At 50.9% G+C, this 21,902-nt stretch overlaps 1 protein-coding gene across 1 annotated transcript; it reads right to left on the bottom strand.

Moving 5' to 3' along the window:
* Positions 1 to 1,825: 1,825 nt before the first annotated feature.
* DMRT3 (doublesex and mab-3 related transcription factor 3) lies at positions 1,826 to 16,220 on the bottom strand. The gene is made up of 2 exons (XM_036329131.1): positions 15,770 to 16,220; positions 1,826 to 2,810 (listed from the first exon to the last, which is right to left on the bottom strand). Exons 1-2 carry the CDS (start codon positions 16,218 to 16,220, stop codon positions 1,846 to 1,848), a joined length of 1,416 nt encoding a protein of 471 aa, XP_036185024.1. The 3' UTR covers positions 1,826 to 1,845.
* Positions 16,221 to 21,902: the final 5,682 nt, after the last annotated feature.

The raw sequence follows: 21,902 nt of genomic DNA, 5'->3' as shown, positions 1-21,902 counted from the left end.
AGACTGAAGGGCCCCTGAAGACTCTGGGACTGGGAGCTCTCTCTACATCTGTCATCAAGAGGCTTGCATTTGTTTATTTCCTTTCCTTCCCACATTCATTAGTCTGTCTGAGCTAAGCAGTCATCTTTCCTTTCAAGCACTCTGAAGAATGAGAATAGAACAAGAAGTGGTCAGTGTGGGCACTGAATATCATTGTTCGAAGACTCACTTTTAAAAATAGCTTAGCATGATCTAGCCAGTTTGGTTCAGTGGATAGAGCGTCGGCCTGCGGACCAAAGGGTCCCGGGTTTGATTCTGGTCAAGGGCACATACCTTGGTTGCAGGCTCCTCCCTGGCGCCGGGGCCCTGGCTGGGGCTTATGCAGGAGGCAAGCCATCGATGTGTTTCTCTCACATCGACATGTCTGTCTTTCCCCTCTCTCTTCTACTCTCCGTAAAAATCAATGGGAAAATATCCTCGGGTGAGGATTAACAACAACAAAAAACATACCCAAGCAAAAAGTCTGCCATACGCAGGCAGCACCCCAAATTGCTTTTTAAAATAAAGCATGTGGGTGCGGGGGGAAGCCCTGCTTTTCAATGTTGTGTGGTGGTCATCGTCCCCATTGACGACGAGGGAATTCACTTCTACATCCTGAACGCAACGGAACTGAACTTCACAGGAGCAACAGTTCTCGCGCAGGGAGTGTTTTCTCTGTGCGGGGTTTGCCGAGCACTCTACTTACTTCCCACGCTGTAGACTGTCTCGTTCTCACTCTGATTGTAACGGGAGTCTCCATGACCATCCCTGCTTATCTTGGACTCACGGGCGGGTAACTTGGGCAATAACGTACAGGGAGCACTGTAACACAGAGCAGGCACTCAATAAGTATCTGTTGAAGAAATAAATGAATGGGTAGAGGCACTGAATGAACGCTATTCTTGAACAATACATCCTCCGTCTTTCTGACTGCACCCCCAAGACTCTGTCACGGGTGTTTCTCAAGGAGCGTCTCACGTAACCGACACCTGGGGGTGGGATCCATGCACTAGAGTAAGTCGCTTTTACATCAAGTTCCTATTGTCAGAGGTCCTCCTTCCACAAGCAGAAATGACATGAACCAAAATCATCTCCTTAGTTTATTTCTTCTAGAGCCCTTAGCATGCTACATTAACCCGACAAAGCTTAATCTCGTGTTCATTTCACAACACATTTCATGCAGTTCACAGCTGTGACGGGTTTTACATTGACATTACACGTGTTTCGATTCAGCCATGTGAAAGGAATAATTCTTAATGGGGTTTGTCTCTGAAAACTGTCCAAGCTTAAATAAGCATGTGGGCCGTTGGCTCTGTTCTTCAGTGCAGTCTCTCCTTTAAAATGCAAGACGGATTTCCAGCGCAAGAACATAATGTCGCCGTTTGCAGTCCCTCTGCAATCGCACCACTTCCTTTGGGAGCCACATGTCCTGAGGAATCCCTCCACCAAACTGCATTCAAGTATACGGTTGTACTGAACACTCCGGGTGGAGTTTAGGAGCAAGGCTGACCTTCAGCGTCACATCCCCAAATAAATCTTCCGCGGTCCCAGCTTTCCCAAGACTATGCTTAGCACGAGACTCTCTTGTACAATAAGCATTTCAGCACTAAAGCCACAGAGCAGAGCTATTTGGCATTTCTCAGTGAAGTGCAAGAAATTAAATAAGTTATGTTTTCATTGCTAATAGAATCAAGCACAGTCACTTTGTCAAACAGAAGGAAAAGGTATACACAGGATGTGGCTTCTCCTCAGGCCCTCCCCCCGGCCCCCTCCCAGGGTTCAGATGCACAGAACGTGTCACCCGGTCCCTTCCCGTCCGGTTCCACTTTAGGATGATGTGTTGAGTATTCTGGAGTCTGAGGAGTCGGACCGCTCGTCGTAGTCGTCCTCGGGGTAGATGGGCTGCTTGGACACCATGGGGCACCCCTCGTCAGGGATGGAGATCCGCGGGTCCTCGGGGGTGCGCGCGGGGAGGACCGGCGAGCTCCTGAAGACGCTGGCAGAGCTCCCCGGGAAAGGGCTGACGTACTGGGACCTCAGCTGGTACTGCTGCTGCAGCGTCATGGTGTTCCACAGGGTGACGTCGTTGGGCAGGAAGGGGCTCGACTGGTTTCTCGCCAGCGTGTTCCTCAGCATGAGAGGGTAGCGGGGCGGCTGGGGGAAAGGGTGCTGCAGGGGCACGGCCAGGGGGTTGGGGACAACGTTACTAGAGTCCGCAGAAAGCCTCAACGTGTCTGGGACTCGGAAGGCCGACCCCACGGACCATTTGGAGGAGGAGATGGGGTAGGAGCTCAAGGTGTGTTCGAAGATGTGCCCGTTGGAGGGCAACAGGAGGCTCTCGGGCTCGGCGGCAGTTCGCTCGGCGGCCGAGACCGAGGACCGGCTGGACAGCAGGACCTCCACGGCGCTCACCAGGTCCCCCCCACAGCCCTTCAGGATCAGCTCCAGCACCGTGGGCTTCTGGTTGGGGAATATTTTTTTTAACACTTCCAGGGGGGGTCTGTTGGCCTTCAAGCTGAAGGGCAGAGAGACGGTTCCCGAGGGGCCCTCGATCAGGAGGTGATTCTGCTCCCCGTGGTACTTGGGGCTGCCGGAGCGGCTGTCCGAGGTGCCCCCGTTTTTCGGGCCTGCATACCCACCTTCATCCACCGACACTATCTCGGGGCTCTCGGGGGTGAAGCAGCCTTTACTTTTTGCAACATCCGGGGAGCTCCTCTGGTCCGTGTCTTTGTCGCTGAAGGTCTCTGCGCTGTCGGCCAAGCTGCTGTCCCCAAGTCGCTCTTCAGTCAAATCTGAAAAGCAGAGAACAGCTGGGTTAATCCTCTTCTGGTGGCATAAAGAGGAACAGATGTGCTCAGGGGGACCCCGCACGGGCTTTCTGGAAGGGGAAACGTGTCCCAGTGGGTCACAGCATACCACAAGCCTTAAAAGAAAGAAAGAAAAATAAATCCAAACTATGTCATTGGCAAATGGCAAAAAAAGACCCCTGAGTATGGACATCTAGAAACCAGAGTGATGTCTCGGAACCATGTGTTCGGGGAAGCTTGTCTCAAACACGAGGGCAGCGTAAGGCCGAGGCCCCCAGGAGGTGTGGCCGCCCAGCAGCACAGCCGGACCAGGGCCCTTCTGTGGGCTGGGGACCCACAGGCCCAGGGAAGGCAGGAACGGGAGCTCAGGCTTCCCTCCGGCTCTTCTTCTGCAAACGCGGGGGCCGGTGGAATTTAAGGACATCTTCGGCCTGCGGGTACCCGTGTATTGCGGGAAAGTTTAATATGTCAGATCCATTTTCCGGTGCGTAGATTTCTCATTAAATATGCCTGGTGAAGTGGGCACTGACGTGCTTCCACAGGACACTGCGTACAAGAACGAGCTGATATGATTGCCAGGGCGAAGGGAAGAGGCCTCTGTACATTGAAACCTTTATTTAAAAGCCACCGAGGTGTGGCTCAGTTGACTGAATGTCGGTCCATGAACCGAGAGGTCACTGGTTCAATTCCTGGTCAAGGCACGTGCCTGGGCTGCGGGCTCAGTGCCTAGTGGGGGGCATGCAGGAGGCAGCCCATCAATGTTTCTCTCTCATTGATGTTTCTATCTCTATCCTTTGCCCTTCCTCTCTCTCTAAAATCAATAAAAACGTTTTTTTAAAAGCCACTTGAGGGGCTGGCAGACCTGTCAACAACTTGGATTAGAAAGCATGCAAAACCAGCTGTGCATTCTGGACGGTGGGGGACAGGTTGCAGGAGGGGAAGGAGGAAGTGACTTGACAGGGTTCATGGAACTATGCAAGGAGCATGACCCATCAGTGAGGCAAATGCACCCCTAACTCCAGAACCTGGGGTGCAAGGGGGAGATACATTTTCCATGAACTGTTTTGTTACTAAAGTGCATTGAAAGGACTTAAAGAAACCTTGAATTAAAAGAAGAGAGAGGGGAAAACAGCTTTCCAAATAAAGCAGAGATCTGCTGTGAAGTAAACCAGGTGCAAATTTAACATCCTGACCTATGGCCTTACCCCAAGACGGGCTAGAATTACAGTGCTAACCAGGCAGAAAGGAGTAGCTAAGACTGTTTACTCGAAGAAGTAAATGCTAACAGACCTTTGTAATAAAGAGACATATTCCTTATTAATAAGCTGCATGCAAGTGGAACTTTATCCTTCTTAAAACATGTACTGGCAGTGTCTTCTGAAAGCCAATGTAACTGATCTAAAGGTGAAAATTATTAAGGACCCACTTGTCAGGTTGTAAACAAGTGGTTTGCCTGTGTTTTCTACTTCCTGGCGTGAATGGCCTCATTGTCCCCTTCCCTATGGGCAAACCTGATTATGTGTAGATAGCCAGTTGGTGAAATTTCATCAAAGCAGCTTCTAAAATCCATCTCCTCCTCTGTGTTGTTGTTTACTTTAAAAGCCTTAAACAAAGGCCCATTTATGAACATGCTTCTACTATGGGCTGTGTCTTAAACATAACTGAAAAAACAAAACTTTGGTTCTCCACAAAGCAATAACTATGTGCCAAGCAAAAACACTTAAAAGATATTCTTACATTATATCAGTGCAACTTTCAATCATAAATCTGATAGGAATTCATATTTATCCCAAATTTGCATTTTAAGTAAGCTGTTTTTCCCAATATAAGATCTCTCTAGGGCAGTGATGGCGAACCTATGACACGCGTGTCAGAGGTGACACGCGAACTCATTTTTTTGGTTGATTTTTCTTTGTTAAATGGCATTTAAATATATAAAATAAATATAAAAAATATAAGTCTTTGTTTTACTATGGTTGCAAGTATCAAAACATTTCTATATGTGACACGGCACCAGAGTTAAGTTAGGGTTTTTCAAAATGCTGACACGCCGGCCGAGCTCAAAAGGTTCGCCATCACTGCTCTAGGGGGTTCATGTATAGCCCAGAGATGGCTTACATCTCTGCTTTCTGCAACAACTCTGGGATGAACAGAAGACCTATCTTTGAAAGAGAAATCTGACATATTCTCTCCTCCAACTTCCTAGGACTGGAGACCCAGTTTCATCTCCCGAGTTAAGGTGGTACTTATACTTCATCCAGAAGAGAAAAACAGCACACACACAAAAAAAGCATCTATAAATTCACACTCACACACTGTCACCAGTATGTTAACTCAGCACGGAACTGAACGCACAATTGGATTTTGGCCCCTGATCAATGGAGCTTGGAAGAGCAAGTCAAATACTCTCCCTGAGCAAAAATGAACATCAAAGAACGTTTTCAATATTAGGTACCTCTGAACAGTTTTCTTATGTCTTTAACTTGAGCTTTCATTACCTGTTATCATCAGGTATTTGTATCCCTGTAATACACAAGATACTGGAGACACAGAATAGATGGCAGCATATAACAGAAGTGTGAGACTTGCCCCTAACTTGTGGAATTTATCACTAAGTTGGGGAGATAAGATGCATGTGCAGGGGGGAAAGCAAACACACCCAGGTAGACTTGCTACGCATTACATATAACACACATGTACACAAATGTTCAAGCAGCAGCCACAATAGCCAAAAGGCGAATGCAACCCCAGTGCCCACAGATGGATAAGGAGATAAATGAAATGTGGTCTATACATACAATGGAATATTATTCAGCCTCAAAAAGGAATGAAATTCTGGCACATGCTACAATGTGGATGAAAACATGCTAAATGAAATAAGCCAGTTACAGAAGGGCAAATATTCTACGATTCTACTTATTTGAGATACCTGGAATAGGCATATTTATAGACAGAAAATAGAGTGGTGGTTACCAGAGGCTGGGGGGAAGGGAACAGTGTCTTACTGTTTAATCAGTACCAAGTTTATGGTTGGGATGATGAAAACGTTCAGGAAATGGATAGCGGTGACGGTTGCACAACACTGTGAATGTACTAACGCCACTATGTGATACCCCTAAAAATGGTTAAAATAGTACGTTTTGTTATGTGTTGGTTTGGCACACACACACAAAAAAAGAAATATGACACATGGTATCCGAGCGATACAGGGGATGGTAAGATTTTTTTAAGTAAGAGAAACAAGTGTTTCTTCTAAAAAATAAAGGGTGTATAAGTTTAGCTGAAAAGCTCAAAACTTTACTATTTTTAAAAAGAAATATGTGGACCTAAAATCAGCTTCCTATTCTGAAAGGTAGATTTTCCCCACCCTGGGTGAGTCTGAAACACGGACAACATTAAGGGAAAGGTTCTGAGGTCACTCTCCCACAGAATGCTTCAGGCTCCAGGAAAAGGGGGTTCAAACAGGAACTAGAGAACGCTATTCTGGCTGATCTGACACATCCACCGTTATGAAAATATAGCATTTTTTTTCAGGTTGGCAAACGATACACCATCCCAATAACCTGGATATGGGATGGCAGGAGTGTAGGTCTATGACAGTATAAAATCCACTGTTGACAGTGGAATCTTATATGGGTGCCACCTTGTTCCCCAATTGGGCCCCCCGCCCAGACTTTCCTCATGCTACCCTTTGCGCCTGCTGCTGTGCCATGCCCAGTGCAGCACGCGCTTCCGGTTAGTTCTGAAGGGATGGTGGTGGACTGTGCTGATTCATCCACTCTCAGGTTTCTGGGCTGATCAGCCTCTCCAACTGGGAGTCCAGGCTATGGCGACAAAGTGAGAAAAGCTAGTAAGACGTCACAGGAATCCAATGTACGAACTCACACTCCAACCAACCGAGGTCAGCACTGTTGATACTGTGTTCAAAGGGAAGATAGAAGACATTGAAAGAAGCAATGAGTGGGACTCGCTGATGGCGTTCATACACCTGAGCAGCACAGAAAGGCCTGCTGTGGGGTGTCAGGTGAGCAGAATCCCAATCAACAGCCAAAGGCTACTGGGGTTTCCAAATCGGGCAAAGGGCAAGGGAAGACTAACCTCTCACCTTGCACCAAGAGCAAATCCCTCGGTCAACAATAATTTCTGAAAGAAGAATATACAGTCCCTGCAATTCTGTGGCATTGTGGTCTATTGGTTGTGTTGTGGTACCTAAACTACATGTACTGTAGACTATTCTATTATAAACACAGACTCTCACAAGTAATTATAGAGGGTGAGTTGTGAGCCCAGCGAAAAAGCATAATGTAATAACAGGTGTTTCTTTACATCTCTAGATTTTTTTTCCCTAAATGAACTTTATAAACTGTTCGTGTTGGTTTAAAACACAAAGGCCTTTCTTGATATAGAAATGTGAAGCTGCCAATGAACACAATGAAAAGGAAACTACCCCCAAAATGCTTTACCCTCTTTTTTTCTTGGAAGTGACACCCTAATTCCTAGAGCACAAAGAGGAAGGGTATACTTCAACTGGTAATACTTTCACACCTGGAATATGGGTATGGGAAGCCAAAACTACTGGGCAAAAACTGAAAAGAAATCAATTTCATCTGATATTACAAACTACCTATTGAAAGTGATAGTCTGTTGTATCTAATGCTTAAACATTTAGACATCTTTAAAATTTACTCAATGCTCACTCTTCAATTTCATATTTTTTATGATGTAGAAACACAACCACCCATAAAATAAACTTTTCATTAGGGTAAAGGTTTTTAAAAGGTGATATTCAATTAAGAAGGAAATTTTTATATGGATAATGAGATACATATATTGTATATGTATGTGTGTGAGTGTGTGTGTGTGTGTGTGTGTGTGTGTATATATATATGCCATAAGATAGCTACAAGACTTTAAAGAGAGAAAATGAACACTCACACAAAAGTGACTTCCATCTAAAATAAAATTACAGCTCGAAAATCTAACTTTCTTTTGAGGATTTTTCCATATGAAAATGCACTGAAGTAAAAAATAATTCTAGATATTCATTTCAAATGTTTTGAGAAAGCATACCCCATCTGTGAAACATTTTGCTCAAGACACATAAACATGAAAAATTTTTCTGACTTAAATGTGGTGGGTTTGCCCCATTTTGTCCAATTACATCTACAAAACAAAATATATCTCACATCCAGAATGAAAATACAAAAACACTGGCATACAGAAAGGAAGGTTTCTGAATGCACGTCACTGGATTTCTTTTTTTTCTTCTGAAATTGCGTCAGGCGTTTTGAAACATGGACTGCATGTCCTCAGCCGTTCGCTTGAGCACTGGGGAACACACCTCTGAACAACTTCCCCAGTGGGTCATTTTCAAAGCACACAGATAAATCTGCAGTGGCAGGCAGGAGCCTGGGCAAGACTGGCTTCTAGAAGAGCCGACTGCCCAGTCAGAATTCTAACAGGAGACAGGCTTTGTACAACTTCTGTTATCTTTATCTCATACTACAAGTACAGAGTCATAAAAAAAAAAACACAACTGAATCTCTGACAACTTAAAGTACAACAGGAAATGAATGTTGGTCTAAAATCTTTCCTTTTCTTCCTAAGCAGAAAAGAAAACTTGCGGAAAGTAAAAATACATAGACACATTTTCCTTTATAAAAAAATCATTAACGCCCTGGCTGGTGTGGGTCAGTGGTTAGAGTGCAAGCCCTCACACCCAAGGGTCTCATGTTGGAACCCGGAACCCGGCCCCAGTCAGGGTATGTGCTGGGGAGGCAACCAATTGATGTGTCTCTTTCACATCGATGTTTCTCTCTCCCTCTCTCCCCCCCTCTCCCCTATCGCCCCTCCCTTCCTTCCACTCTCTCTAAAAATCAATGGAAAAAACATTCTTGGGTGAGGATTAACAAAACAAAACAAAAACAAAAAAAGAAAAATCATAAGAAGATAAAAAATCATTAACAGCACTGGGTTAATAACATGTGGCAGTATCAAAATGGTTTCTGCAGACCAGTATTTTGGGGGAACATCGAAAGGGCTGGATATAAGGAAGGATGGTTTTGCAACTGTGGACTACAGTATATTTCCTACAAAAATTTAGGTTTGACCTCTTTCTTGATTCAGAAAATAACACGTTTTGAGAAGCAGGAGGGAAATTACCTATAAACCTACATGTGTATCTGGTACTTATAAAAATGCAAGCCGGAGTGGTTCAGTTGGGTCAGCATCGTCCTGTGCATCTAAGGTACGAGCTGGTTCGAACCCCGGTTGGGCAGGTACAGATGCTGCCAATAGATGTTTCTCACATTGGTCTCTCTCTCCCTCCTACCCTCCTCCCTCCCTCTAAGTATGTCCTCCAGTGAAGATTAAAATTTTTTTTTTAATTTTTTAAAATGTCTATTCATTCATCCATGTACTTAGCAAATATCCTTGAATCCCTCACTATGTGCCCAGGCATCTACTGGGTAAGAGTGTATGAAAGACCAGAGTGTTTTTCATATACTAGGGTAAAGGTTTTGATCAAAGCATTACCTCTTAGCCACTTATAGTTTACTAACTCATCTTTTGCAAAATTTCCAATTTATCTTTGTAATCGGTCACATTTTACATTGAAACATAGCAAATAACTCAAAGGCCAGCAGCTGGACCAACTATGGTGTAAGCATTAGGGGGAATATTGTTGTAAACATTCACATATAAAGACTATGGGTGCAACAGATATTCACACTGAATTAAACAAAGAATAATCAGTGGCGGGGGGGGGGGGCAGATCACTGATCCTAGCTTTGCAAAATTTATGTCGGACTTGTCATTGGAATCAAAAGAGATTAGCGATCTGAAAAAGAACTAATGTTCTGATATTTAAATTTTCCAGAATACTGTCATTCAGTGGTTGACTGGGCTTATTTTTATACCTGTTTATACAATGAAATGGGAGGGAAAAACACCGAGTTATGTTTTTGTTTCCTCAGCGCTCAGACAAGGAAATGATTCACTAAAGCCACGTGGGACCCCTGCGGAGGGACACTCAGAGGTTACTTAACCTTGGCCATGGGCACCCATGCATACCCCAAGTTCAAGGTCCGCTGTGCCATCACAGTCACCTCCAACTAGACGTGAGGCCCAGGGGCTTGAGTGGCTAATGGCCGGGAAACGGCAACAGGTTAAAAAGCCAAAGAAAAGAGGGAAGCGAGAAGGCACAGGAGAGGAAGAAAGAGAGGGTAGGGGAGGCAGGCAAATAGCTGTGCACTGGGCTCCGTCCTCCCTCCTGTCAGGAAGAAGTGCAACATTTCCAGGAAGGGGCTCCAGGTCCTCCGGGCGGTGATTTACGGAGATTTACTCCCGGCCCCTCTGTAAAGCTGTTAGCAGAAAGTGCTGACTGGCCGCAGCAGACTTTCTCATCAATGCTCTTTGATTGTATTTTGCAAACAAAATGCCTGTTGCTTGGTAACATTTCACTTGAGCCTGACCTTCCCCGAAAGTTATTGCTATCAGATTCGATTTACACTGTCCTCCTGTGATTACTGTAATCTTTTAAACCGGGAGTTCATCCATCAGGGAAAAGAAAAGTTGGTTGTGTAAGTCGAGGGCACGGCCATCCCCCAGATTTATAACCTGGGGAAGTGTACTGGGTGGAGGGGCCGGCTCTTTCCTGGATGGCAGTGGAAGTCTGGTTTCTAGAGGTTGAAAAGCTACGGTTTTTCATGCCAGCCCTGGTCTCAGGTCACAAGAGGGACCCCCCCGCCCCCCTCCCCATGCCCACCCCAGGCAGCTGGGGCTCCAGGGAGAGGGAAGCTGGGAGACCGCACTGCACTGGTGACCCCGGACCCCAAGGGGCTCACAGAGTGGGGTGACTGGAGTTGGGAGGGACAGCCTCCGCCTAGGGTTGCCAGATAAATTTCAACTTCAAATATATAATGAAGAATTTTTAGTATTGAGTATGTCCCACCCAATATTTGCCATCCTGTTTTTTATTTGCATGTTTTTTGCTAAATCTGGCAACCCACGCACACGCAGCAGGGAGGGAGTAGATGGCCTGAGAGGCAGGAGTGAGAAACGCACGGAAAGTCTTGTTCCTCAGGCTCCAGGCTCCTGGGCTAAGGAACCCACCCGCAGAGGGGTGCAAGGATGGAAGCAGGCTGGGTGGGAGGGAGCGCCCCACCTGCCCAACTGCAGTTTCCCTGAGACTGGCCAGGGGCAGCATCCAGTGCAGCCGCAGCCGCCACTGAACATACCTTTGCTGGGACTCTCTGTACCTCCTTCGGGGCCCTTGTGCCCTGTGACTGCTCCCGCAGGTGGTGGGCACACCACCCTATACGCAGGGAGCTGGGCTGTCCCCACCCAGCTGGGCTTCGCACCAGGCCTCCCCTTTCCCAACAGGCAGGGCCCCACGAGCAAAGGAAATGGACGGGTGCCTCCAGAAAGGCCAGGAACTGAATCTCCTCAGCGTCCTGCCCCTGGAACCAGCGCTGGGGTACGGTTTGGAAGAGACCAGTAGCACAGGGTCACGTATTCCTTTTCATTTGGGTGGTTTTTGTTTTTTACAGTGCAACTCTGAGTCCAGCCCCTCGCCCCAAATGACGCCGTCTTAAAACCAGACCCCGAGTTTAAGTCCAGAGGCACACTGCACGAGTGACCGTGAAGTCTTTCCCACCTTTCCATTTTCTTCTGGCCAGCACAGCCTCAGAGGGTTTCCCATCCGGGCCTGGACCGGTGATCTGGTACCACTCATTGTACCTGCAGGTATGTCTGTCTGTCTGTTTTGTAAATTAAGTTTAAAATAACAAAGTAGACTGGACAGGACCCAGTGAAGCAGGAGCTGAAAGGCACAGAGCAAATATAAAGATGCTATTCGGTACCGGGTATGAGGTAAAATAAAATAAAGGTAGTTTTCAAAAACTCCCAACTTCTCTCACTACAGGTCTCTTATTCTCCCCTCTTCAGGAGAAATCAACAGAAAAGGAGACCCTACTTTCCTATTTGGCCCTGCCCTCCTACTCCTAACCAAATATGATGTTTTTGATTTCTTTTTCCTCTAAGAACACTTTAAAGGCCTTGTGCACACATTTGTTTTGATAACAGATGCTGACAGAGGAAGAACCTACAGCTAGAGATCTTCCTTCTCCCGCCAGAGGCTGCCCCCAACACTCTCCCCTGAAGGAAATGGTTAGGCTGGGGGAAGGGAGCCGCAATACAGGAGTGTAACTTTAGCTCTCACCTTGGAGTTGACCCTCAACTTTCCTCAGCTCCTGAGCCCAGGTCCTGAAAGGCTGGCTGGGCTGGTTCAGGCTGCTGACTCAGAAACACTAAGTGTTGAAAGATGCCACACTTCCCAGGGTATTTTCATGGGGGACTGGAAAGGGTGTGAGGGGGATGAAGAGGGAATTTAGGAGACTACGTGAATCGATGGTACATATGTAAAGAAGCTTAAATTATAATTTGGGGCTTAAAAAGATCTTATAATTCCAGGCCAGCCATAGATGATCATCAAAGAGCAGGGGGAAATGTACACCCAAAAAGAAAAAAAAAGAATGCTTCAACCCAGAGCTAGAAATAATAACATTAGAATAGGTAAATTCTCCTTAGAACCATCGCCACATGGAAAGGGACGGGAAACACACTACACCGTTAGATAAAATAACTCCAGTCCTTTAAAGAATCGGAAGCAGAACTTGAAGAAGAAATTCCTTCCAGTCGCAAAACTGAATGTTGGTGTTGATGTGGCACTCCCTGAACAGCGGGTGCCTCTCCAGCGGCGCCCAGCCAACAGACCTTTCTCTAGGGCAGTGGTTCTCAACCTTCTGGCCCTTTAAATACAGCTCCTCATGTTGTGACCCAACCATAAAATTATTTTCGTTGCTACTTCCCAACTGTAACGTTGCTACTGTGATGAATCGTAATGAAAATATCTGATATGCAGGATGGTGTGAGGCGACCCCTGTGAAAGGGTCGTTTGACCGCCAAAGGGGTCGCGACCCACAGGTTGAGAACCGCTGCCCTAGGGCATGTGCTTTTCACCTGCATTCGTAGCTAACAACAACAACAACAACAACAACAACGAAATTTCCACAGTTACGGACTGAAGCAGCCCTTTTTTGAAAGGCCCAACCTAGACACAGAGATCACAGATCTCCATAATTTTCCAGCAGATACAGATTCCTGATGGTCTGGGAACTTACTGTAACATGCCGACCTGCCATGTGAACAGAGCTTCACTTACTTCTCTGCATGTAGCGAACTACTTGTCCAGGAGTCCCTGATATACTTCGAACTATGCCTGGTATGCTACACGCAAATAAATCACAACACGCACAACTACAGAAAGGTATGATATATATAGCAACCAGCAGTCTCACCCAGGCGGTTTCTCCACGCGTACACTCCAAATGGACTTCCTTACAGAGCAATGCATGGAAACGATCCACTTGCATGCTTGCCTTCCTCATGAAAACAACTACTCTGTGTGTGTTTTCTTGCGCCCCCACATCATCGGATTGGTGATTGGCATTTTTAATGGAATTATAGGGTCAAACCAACTGAAAGAAGAAAATAAAAGTTATATAAATGAATGTGTAAGGTATGTAATGTGACCAGCTGGAAACTGAGCCCTTGGTCCCTGATGGCTCAGTCTCCCAAAGCCACCAACGACTCCAACCTCTCTCATGGTACATCCAATTCTCCTTTGCAATTCCCTGTTCTCGATCTGGAGGACTCAGGCTGTCCCTGAACACTCAGAATAACAGAGAGGGCACCGGTCTGGTTTGTCCGGTGAAATCAGTCTCCTTTTATTCTCCCAAACCTGCATCCTTCTGCTGCTGCCCCCGCAGCAGGTGCTGCCCCGCCTTTCTTCCTGCCCTCGCTGCCCTCCTCCTGGCTTGTTTTTGGTCTTGTGACTCTTTAGAAACCATGAACTTTGGGTATCCCAAAGAATGGTTTGACGGGCACAGGATGTGGACAGAATCTTCTCTTGAATTGAGACCCCCAAACTCGAAGCCCTATTATTATAGGAGTGCTGCTGGGCAGGTGGCCATTGCAAAATGCTACCTACGACTGCCATAAACTTAGATTCCTGCTATGGTGTTGGAGGCAATGAATGTTACAAGTCATTGGCATGAATCAACTTCTAGAAGCGAGACAAAACATTCCCTGTTACTTGTTCTAACCTAAAGGGGAAAGGCAAAATAAACCGTCTTTCTCTCTCCCTCCTATTCTTCTGTGGCAAACCTACAAATATGAAGAGATCAGATTGAAAGGAGAGAGACAACTGGGGTGGGGTGGGGGGCAATACTCAGAGAAATGCTTACATCCTACTTTGGATTAAATATCCACAAAATCCAGGGCAGCAGATCTGTGCCTGCAAGGCTGCCTGTCCACTGACCCCCAAACCAGTGAGTGCATCTCCCCAGCTCCACACATCAGTCAACTGCTCCTGAAAGCCCCTCTCCAAAAGCCAGCAGTTTTTGCAGACTTCCACAAACTCCTTGGAGGTGTGGGGGGTGGAGGGGTGTCAGAAGTTCTGCCACCGTCCTACCTTTGAGGCTCTGCGCCTTATAGGGCCTTCCCTCGAAAAATTCAAGCAAATCCCTTTATCCCCTCCCCAAGAGGATCGGAGCTTTTCCTTTTCTTTCCTATTTGCCTCACCAAACACATGTCAATTAAACTCCAAGAGCCTAAAATCAAAGGAGTGCTTGGGCTGGGCAGGACAGCACGCTAGAGATTCCCAGGAGAAAAGAACCTCATCTGGGGTTTGCAGACTGGAGACCTGGAGGGGGGAAAGGGATGGAAGCAATGGGGTGGGCGGAAACCTGTCCACCTCCAGAGCTCAGGGCGGACCCACTCTCTCTAATGCACAACACAGGAGGAGAGGAAAGAAGAGCGCTGGGAGGTGAAGAGAAGCAAGAGAGTCTTTGCTCCATATCTTAGAGCATGAGGCACAAGCCTCCTAGAATGGCCTTCCTCCCCGCAGTCAAGTTTTTGGTTTGTTGTGTTAGTGTTTGTGTTTATGTGTGTGTGTGTGTTTCAAAAAAAAAATGTTTTTATTGATTTCAGAAAGGAATGGAGAGAGTGAGAGAGATAGAAACATCAATGATGAGAGAGAATCATTGGGAGCCTCCCGCACACCCCCAATTGGGGATTGAGCCCGCAACCACAACAGGGCATGTGCCCTTGACTGGAATCAAATCGGGGACCCTTCAGTTCACAGGCCAGACACTCTATCCACTGAGCCAGACCGGCTAGGGCCGCAGGTCAAGTTTTGTTTGTATTTCTTTAAACCACAGAGACAGCTGAAGGCGGCCTGAGGAACCTATTGAAAGACCTGAGCAGTTTTGCAAAAGAAGCTCACTCTGGCCACACCAGATTCTGGGTCCTCCCTATCAGTTTAGAAGCCTTTCTGGCCTTTTGTACTATTGCTTCTAAATGAGACTTCTTTCAACAAAGTGCAAGACGCTGCAGACCACAGTGCGCTACCAGGCAGGCTTGGGGTTAGCTCCAGTTCCCTCGGGGCCAGGCGAAGAACGCCCTGCTCGCAGTCAGCCAAGCCTCTTGGGCCTTGGCTCCGTCCTGCACCTACACGTCCCGCCTCTCTAAAAAGCCCTAAGGCGGGGACCCCCCTGAGTACCCCCTGGGCGGTGTGTACGCCCGCGTGGGTTTTAATTTGGACCTGTCACGACCACTTTAGTTACCCGTCGCACAGTCCCATCGTCTGGCTAGCCCCAGGCGCCTTTCTCGCGGGCGTCCGGGTTCCACCTCCCGGATCCAGACGGAAAGCCGGCAGCTGCCCGGAGAATAACCGGCCTGGCTGGCGGAGTTTGGAGAGGAAGCCCCGGCAAGGCCCACTTCCCCAAACCTGCCTCCCGGGTTCCCAAGCAGAGCCGCAGCAGGAGCTCCCCAGTGTTTCCGCCCGCGCGCTGGGCCCGGCTCCCCGCCCGCAGCCCTCCTACCTGGCTTGGCGAGCGGCGTCTGCAGCGCCCCGGGCTGGGGCTCGGCGGCCCAGCGCAGCGCGGCGGCCGCAGCCAACTCGGCGGCAGGGCGCGGCGGCTGGGACGGCTGCGAGGTCGGCGGCTGCTGCGGGGCGGCGGCGGCGGCGTCCCCAGACGGCGGGGGTCCCGGCAGGGCGCGCAGCGAGTCGGGGATGAGGCTCTCCAGGCTCTCGTTGGCCTGCTGCCGGCGCAGTGCCACCTGCGCCGCCATGACCCGCTGCCGCTCGATAATGAGGATGCACTTCTCGCACGTGCAGTCCTTGAAGCGGCAGTAGCGCTTGTGGCCCTTGAGCCAGGACAGCACGCCGTGGTTGCGGCAGCGCGCGCACTTCGGCGTGCGTTGCAGGGGCGCCCGCGGCGGCTGCGACACCGGGCCGCCCATGTACAGATAGGGGGAGCCGTAGCCGTTCATACCCCGGGCTCCCCGAAGAGCTGGCGGGCCGGCGGCGCGAGCGGGCCAAGGGGCGCTGGACGGCGGGGCTGGGAGGCCCGCTCAGGGGCGGCCTCGAGGCGGCCGCGTGCGTCCCGAGGCGGTCGGAGGTGCAGCAGCCCTTTTACGTCTCCCGTGGCGCTCGCAGCCCCGGCCTCCGGCGGGGACGCCGCCAATCCCACGCCGGGCGCGTCTCCGCGGCTGCTGCTCCGGCCGGCCCGTCCTCCCTCGCCGAGAGTTTCGGCGGCTGCAAGGTGCCGGCCACAGCGCTGGTTAAGGTCTAAGCCAGCTTGGCCGCAGTTCCAGCGCGCTGCCAGGCCCAGCACCTCCTCCACCCCCTCCCCCCTCATCCGCCCTCCCACTGCACCCCCCCCCACACACACACCACAGTCCCAGTCTCTCCGCACTCCCCACCCACTCCACGCCGTCCTCCTTCCTTGCGCCCCTGGAGTAGCTCACAGCACCTTTCGCGCCACCTGCAGCCAGGCGGCACCCACGGGGGCGCTCACGGCCCCTCCTCCAACCCCTCCGCGCTGTCCCTGCCCCGGCTGCAGGGACAGTGGCGCTCCGGACGCAGCGTTGCCCACCGGGCGGAGTGAGGGTGGGGGTGCCTGCAGGAGAGTGGGGTGGCCGCTCCCCTTCTCTCCCTTCCCTTCCCTCCAGGTTTTGATTTGCGGCGCCGAGCCCGCTTTTATTCCAACGCTTGGCCTTAGAAACTCGGCTCCGCGAGAACCAGAATCTACCGTGGAACTTATTCGAGAAATTTTGTCTCTTTATATCGTTTTGCAACTTAAAAAAAAAATCGTGCTGCTGCAAAAGAAAAGGAATGTTTTTGAAAACTTGCTGGCCCAAGGATAAAACCCCATTTTGCAGGCACAGTCCGCCCTCTCTGGCGCCGAGTTTATTCCTGTACCCTCCTCCCAAGTTTTAATGAACAATCGCAGTCCCGAACGGCGTGGGGAACGCTCGTGCGGAGGACTTTCTTAAGTGCTGGGTCTAAACTTTCAGAATGGATTAGGGGCCATGATAACGCTCAAAAGTTACTGGATCTGATCTCCCCTCTGCCCAATAGCCACTGACCCATCAAACGGAGACCCCGCGTCACCCAGTTCAAATCCCCACGGACTCGATGGCTAGGGGTGGCGCCATTTCTCTCCCCCACCCCATTGTCTTTGGGTAGGCGTGGAAGGGATCCCTGCACAAGATGACAACATAAAACTTCGTTTAAATTGTTATTTGTGTGTTTCTAATCTCCTAAGAGTACCCTTTTGGCCTAATGCAGACTACTGCCGTAAATACAGGGACGACAAAACACCCCCTCCCCCAACAAAACAAAACTAAACACAGGTGGATACAGCGACTCGGGGCAGAGCTGGGCGGTTCGGATAATCCGACGCGGGAGGAGAGCATTGACTGGTCCGCTGCAATGGTCAACCTTTAGGCCGGCCGCGCCCTTTTCCCCTAGGGGAGGCCGCCTTTCTCCGCCCTGAAAGCAAACAAGCTACCGGAAAATGTCCCTCCGTGTTTTCTGCGAATTCAAGTAGTCAAACCCCAGCTTGGAACAGTGATTCCAGGAGGGGAGAAGGGTTAAAAAGGGACCCCGGTTGTATGCTTCCCCTAGAAGCCACCTCCGGCTCAGACCTCTCCGGGACTGGGGGATCGCTGTATGCTGACCTGGTGGGGCCTGGGCAGGAGAATGCTAACCCTGGACGGCCTCCCGCCCCCTCCCCCCCAAGCGTGTGGGGCACGAACCCCGTCTGTCCTCTTACCATCCCCACCCCCTCACCACCACTACCTCAATCCTTCCTTTCTTCCCAGTGTTCGCTAGGAAAACAAGCCCTAAGACACTACAACTGTAAGGAACTTCATAAGCTCTCAGGACTGGAGGTAGGTCACCCGCAGCCCAGTGGGCCAGAGGCCGGGCAGTGGGGAGTTGGCAGTGAGTCGCTTCACGTGACAGACACAGAGAGACTAGAATGACACTGAATCTGGGAACGTTAGTTCGCGCTGAAATCTCTCGGGGTCTCTTGGCCTCGGAGGGTGTGGGGCGAGGGACCATGGACTGCGAAACCGGGACTATAAAATCCTTGGGAATAAAGTTGTTGTTGTTTTTTTGTTTTGTTTTTTTTTAAGGAAAGCAGCAGACCTGGGCACCAGGTTTTGGGGCGGACAGTCCCACTTGCTAGGCGACCCCCTCCCCCCCCCCTCCCCCCGCGGTCACCTAGCCACCCTATCCCCTTTGCCACTCAAACAACTTGGCATTATTTGGTCCCGGACTGGTTCACTCCAGTGCACATTGGGGGCTGAGACCTAAATACTCATTTGATATAGCATAATAATCCTTTTCTCATATTTGATGGGAATGTTTTCCATATCCCAGTATTTGACAACATCTCCCTATAGGGACAGGTTTGTATTTATGTTGGTAAAACGTCCCCTGCCTCCAAGTCTATTGTAACCCAACACCTGACAACCCCGAGCCCCATTTCTGTTTGCAGAAAGGGTTTATTCAAGCACATAATGGGATCCCAGCAGAAAGCCTTTTAGAACAAGGGGCTCTGGTAAACTTCACCACATGAACTCCGTTTCCAGGGCTATTAAGCTGTTAATTGGAAAATAGCAGAGGAAATTTCAAGGTGACTATAACGTGTTAGCAGTTAGTGCGGAGAAGAAAGGCCGGAGCGGGAATGAATGTGGAAAGCATATGGTCCGAATCACGTTTAGGAGGAGCGGCCTGCTTCTAAGTCCCGGCGGCTTATACACGTATGGGAAAAACAATCAAAGACATTGGAAAGGGAGGGGGTAGGGTTACAAGTAAATGTAACCTCACTAGCCTGGACCCACTCGCGTTCTGCTCTGGGTGGGACGTGTGTTTTCAAGCCAGTTAACTGGGGAGCACTGTGACCGATATTAACAGTGGAAGAGAATGCGCCTACGCGGTTCTCTCCCTCGGCGCGCACAGTCTCACGGTGTGTGTATCCATCTAAAAGCTTGAGGAATGCAGGTGTCCTTGCTGAGAAACTGAGGATGTTCTGACTCCGAATCTGGGAGTCCTGCCAGCGGCGCCTCACCTCAAGAAACAATCAAAAGGACAGTTTCATGTTGTCCCGATTGTGTAATACATCAGGGCATTTTCTGCTTTGCTGGATTCTCATGGAGGCGGAGGTCAGGGTTCCTAGTTTGTCGTTTTAATCTCAACCACGGTGACGCTGGAAGCGGGAGGGGGTGGGGGCGTGTAGAAAGCCCTTTGAATGCAGAAAAAACGAGCCCCCTTTCCCCGTGTATGAACTTCTCAGCTCTCACACTGTCCGTGCCTCTGGGCATCCGTCTTTGGGCAGTTTCAAAATGAAAGGGGGGAACAAATGTCTAGCGAGGCCGTGGTGGGGCAACCAGCAATCGATTTCTTAAGGTGACAATAATGCCCTTGTTCTCCCTCAATTAATTGGGGAGAGACCCTTGAGCACTCCCCCAAGGCACCCCAACGCCGCCCTCTGGGGTGTGGGGCGGCGGCCGCGATTGAACCTGCGTTTGCGGGGCCTGGGGGAAGCCTCGGAGCAGAAGGAAGGTGCGGAGCGGTTCTGGCCTCACACGGTTTTGGGAGCGGGCGGCCAGAGGCTCTCCAAGGGCCTGGCCTTTGGGGAGCAAAAGGGGGCGAGGGGCTGCTGCTCGCTCCTTCCTGTTCTTGGAAGCCAGCGGCGACTTCAAGCCTCGGAAGGTGGGCTCCCCCGGGGCAGATTCCTCAAACCCAGCCCACACGCAGGCCGCGCCCGCCCCCACCTTTTGGGGTGAGGTGGGGGGGGGTCTTTCCTGTGTTGCTTCCTCCAAAGGGCCCACTGAGCAGCGACCTTAACTCCGAGCTCTCGAAGGGAGGACCCAGAAAAGCGCTTCCTCGGAGCGCTCCCCACGGAGCCGGGGTCCGGCCCGCTTCCCCGAAGGCCCCGGGCGCAGCCGCTCAGTCTCCGCTCGGGTCTCCGGCCGGGAGCGCCGCGGCCTCGGCCCGTCCGCAGCCCGGCGGATTCCCTCGGGCCTGGGAGTTCGAGGCTGGCCCTTAGGGGAGGGCCTGGCTCGCTCGGGGCTCCTGGGCCAGGCGGACACACCCCGCGGGCAGCAGGAGAGCTGGAGGTGGCTGCGGGCGCCTGGCGCACCCCAGCCTCATTGCGCAAGACGGTCGCAGTGGGCGGCCTGAAGTGTAAAGGAGAAAAGAAAAAACACGTCCCCAACAAGGTAAAGTGAGAGCAGCGATGGCTTTAAAAGTTTTACGATTATCTTATCCCTCTGACTACAATTCGAAACAGACAAAGCCGAGGAAGTCTGTTTAGGAAATCTGCAATATTCAAGGGACAAGACAGTCTTGCCTAGGGTTCGCTCATGGGCTCCGGTGCAGCTCTTCCAGGATGCGCCCCTGTTCCAGAACTCCCTTCCGCCCCCTCCTCCCTCGCGGTCCCAGAACAAAGCCCTGCGGCTGGGAGAGAGGGAGAATGGGCGGGCTTCCAGGAAAAAAGTCCCTGCTCGGCGAAAGGGCCCCGGAATCCAGGGCGAAACGGCCGGCGCCGCTCGCACCGCGGGGGCAGGGGGTGCGAACACCCGGCCCCGAGGCCAGGCCCGCGGGGGGATAACGCAGCGCTGCGCAAGGCGTGGGGACTCGAGAACCGCCCCAACCCGGGAAACTGAGGCTGAGACTGGGCACGCTTGACCCAACACCGAGCCCTCGGGACCGCACGACTTCCGGAGCAACCGGGGCTCCGCCCCCACCCGGCGCCCCGCCCCCGCCCTGCTCGCCCCGCCTACCCGCCCACTTCCCCGCCCGGGCGTCCTCCCAGCTGTCAGCGCCGCAGTAGTGGAGAAGTTTGCTGGCTGTTTTGCCGGGGACTAAACTCTAGTCGCTGAGTCAAGGCCCTTGGAGTTTCTGGGAGGGAGGGGGACAAGGGGGAGGCGTCTTTTCCAGGCGAGCCGTGGGCAGCGCCGCGCTCAGCGGCCAGCAGCAGGGCTCAGGCCTTGCCCACGGGTGGGTGTGCGGAGGGAACAAGGAGAACTAAAGCGCCGCGGAAGTTCCCCGGGCAATCTTTTCAGAGGGGTAGCGGCCAGGGGCACGCGGCCGTACCCCCATCCGGCTCGGTGGACAAGGCCAAGCTGGGTGAGCCAAGGAAAATCCCTCTTTCTCGGCAGACTGCTGAGGGGTGGGGGATTGTAGGCCAAACGCATTCTATAGAAACGCTCTTAATTCCTCTTGATGCAAAGCGTCAGGTGTAGTGTATGGGCACGTGTGAAACCAGTTCACTGAGGTTCACGGGGAGCGGAGAAGGGGCTCGAGTTCCATGCGTGGATGGGAGTCTTGTTCCCACGAGGTGATGGGGAGACTGCGGGGCTGGCTCACGCCTATGCCCCACATGGCGGTTCCGTGCGTGGGTTTCAGAGAGAGCCCCACGGCGGGTATGGCAATGGCTGTGGCAGGTCAGAGGCTTAGGTCTGCGCGTAATATTTACAGCCGGAGCCGAGTGAGAGCCAAACCGACCAGGTGGGCCGCCGGCCCAGCGACTGCGTCCGCTGGAAGAAGGGAAGGGCCGCTTTCGCCCCAGCTACGGCTCAGAGGGGCGCGCGATTCCTTTGCCCACAACCCCATGGCGCGTGGCGCCAGCTTCGGCTTTCCCGCACCAGAGCAACAGA

Source organism: Myotis myotis, unplaced genomic scaffold (assembly GCF_014108235.1).
Source record: "Myotis myotis isolate mMyoMyo1 unplaced genomic scaffold, mMyoMyo1.p scaffold_m19_p_12, whole genome shotgun sequence".
In the NCBI taxonomy this organism is placed as follows: Eukaryota; Metazoa; Chordata; class Mammalia; order Chiroptera; family Vespertilionidae; genus Myotis; species Myotis myotis.
The sequence above is the reverse complement of the archived record's forward strand: the minus strand, read 5'-3'. Positions and strand labels throughout refer to the sequence as shown.

What these genes read in the sequence shown, in the direction of transcription:
- DMRT3 (XM_036329131.1), bottom strand. Translation starts at nt 16,220, where the DNA reads ATGAACGGCTACGGCTCCCCCTATCTGTACATGGGCGGCCCGGTGTCG. An exon ending in GACGCCGCTCGCCAAGCCAG is followed by an intron (nt 2,811 to 15,769) that starts GTAGGAGGGCTG and finishes TCTGCTTTTCAG; the next exon opens with ATTTGACTGAAGAGCGACTT.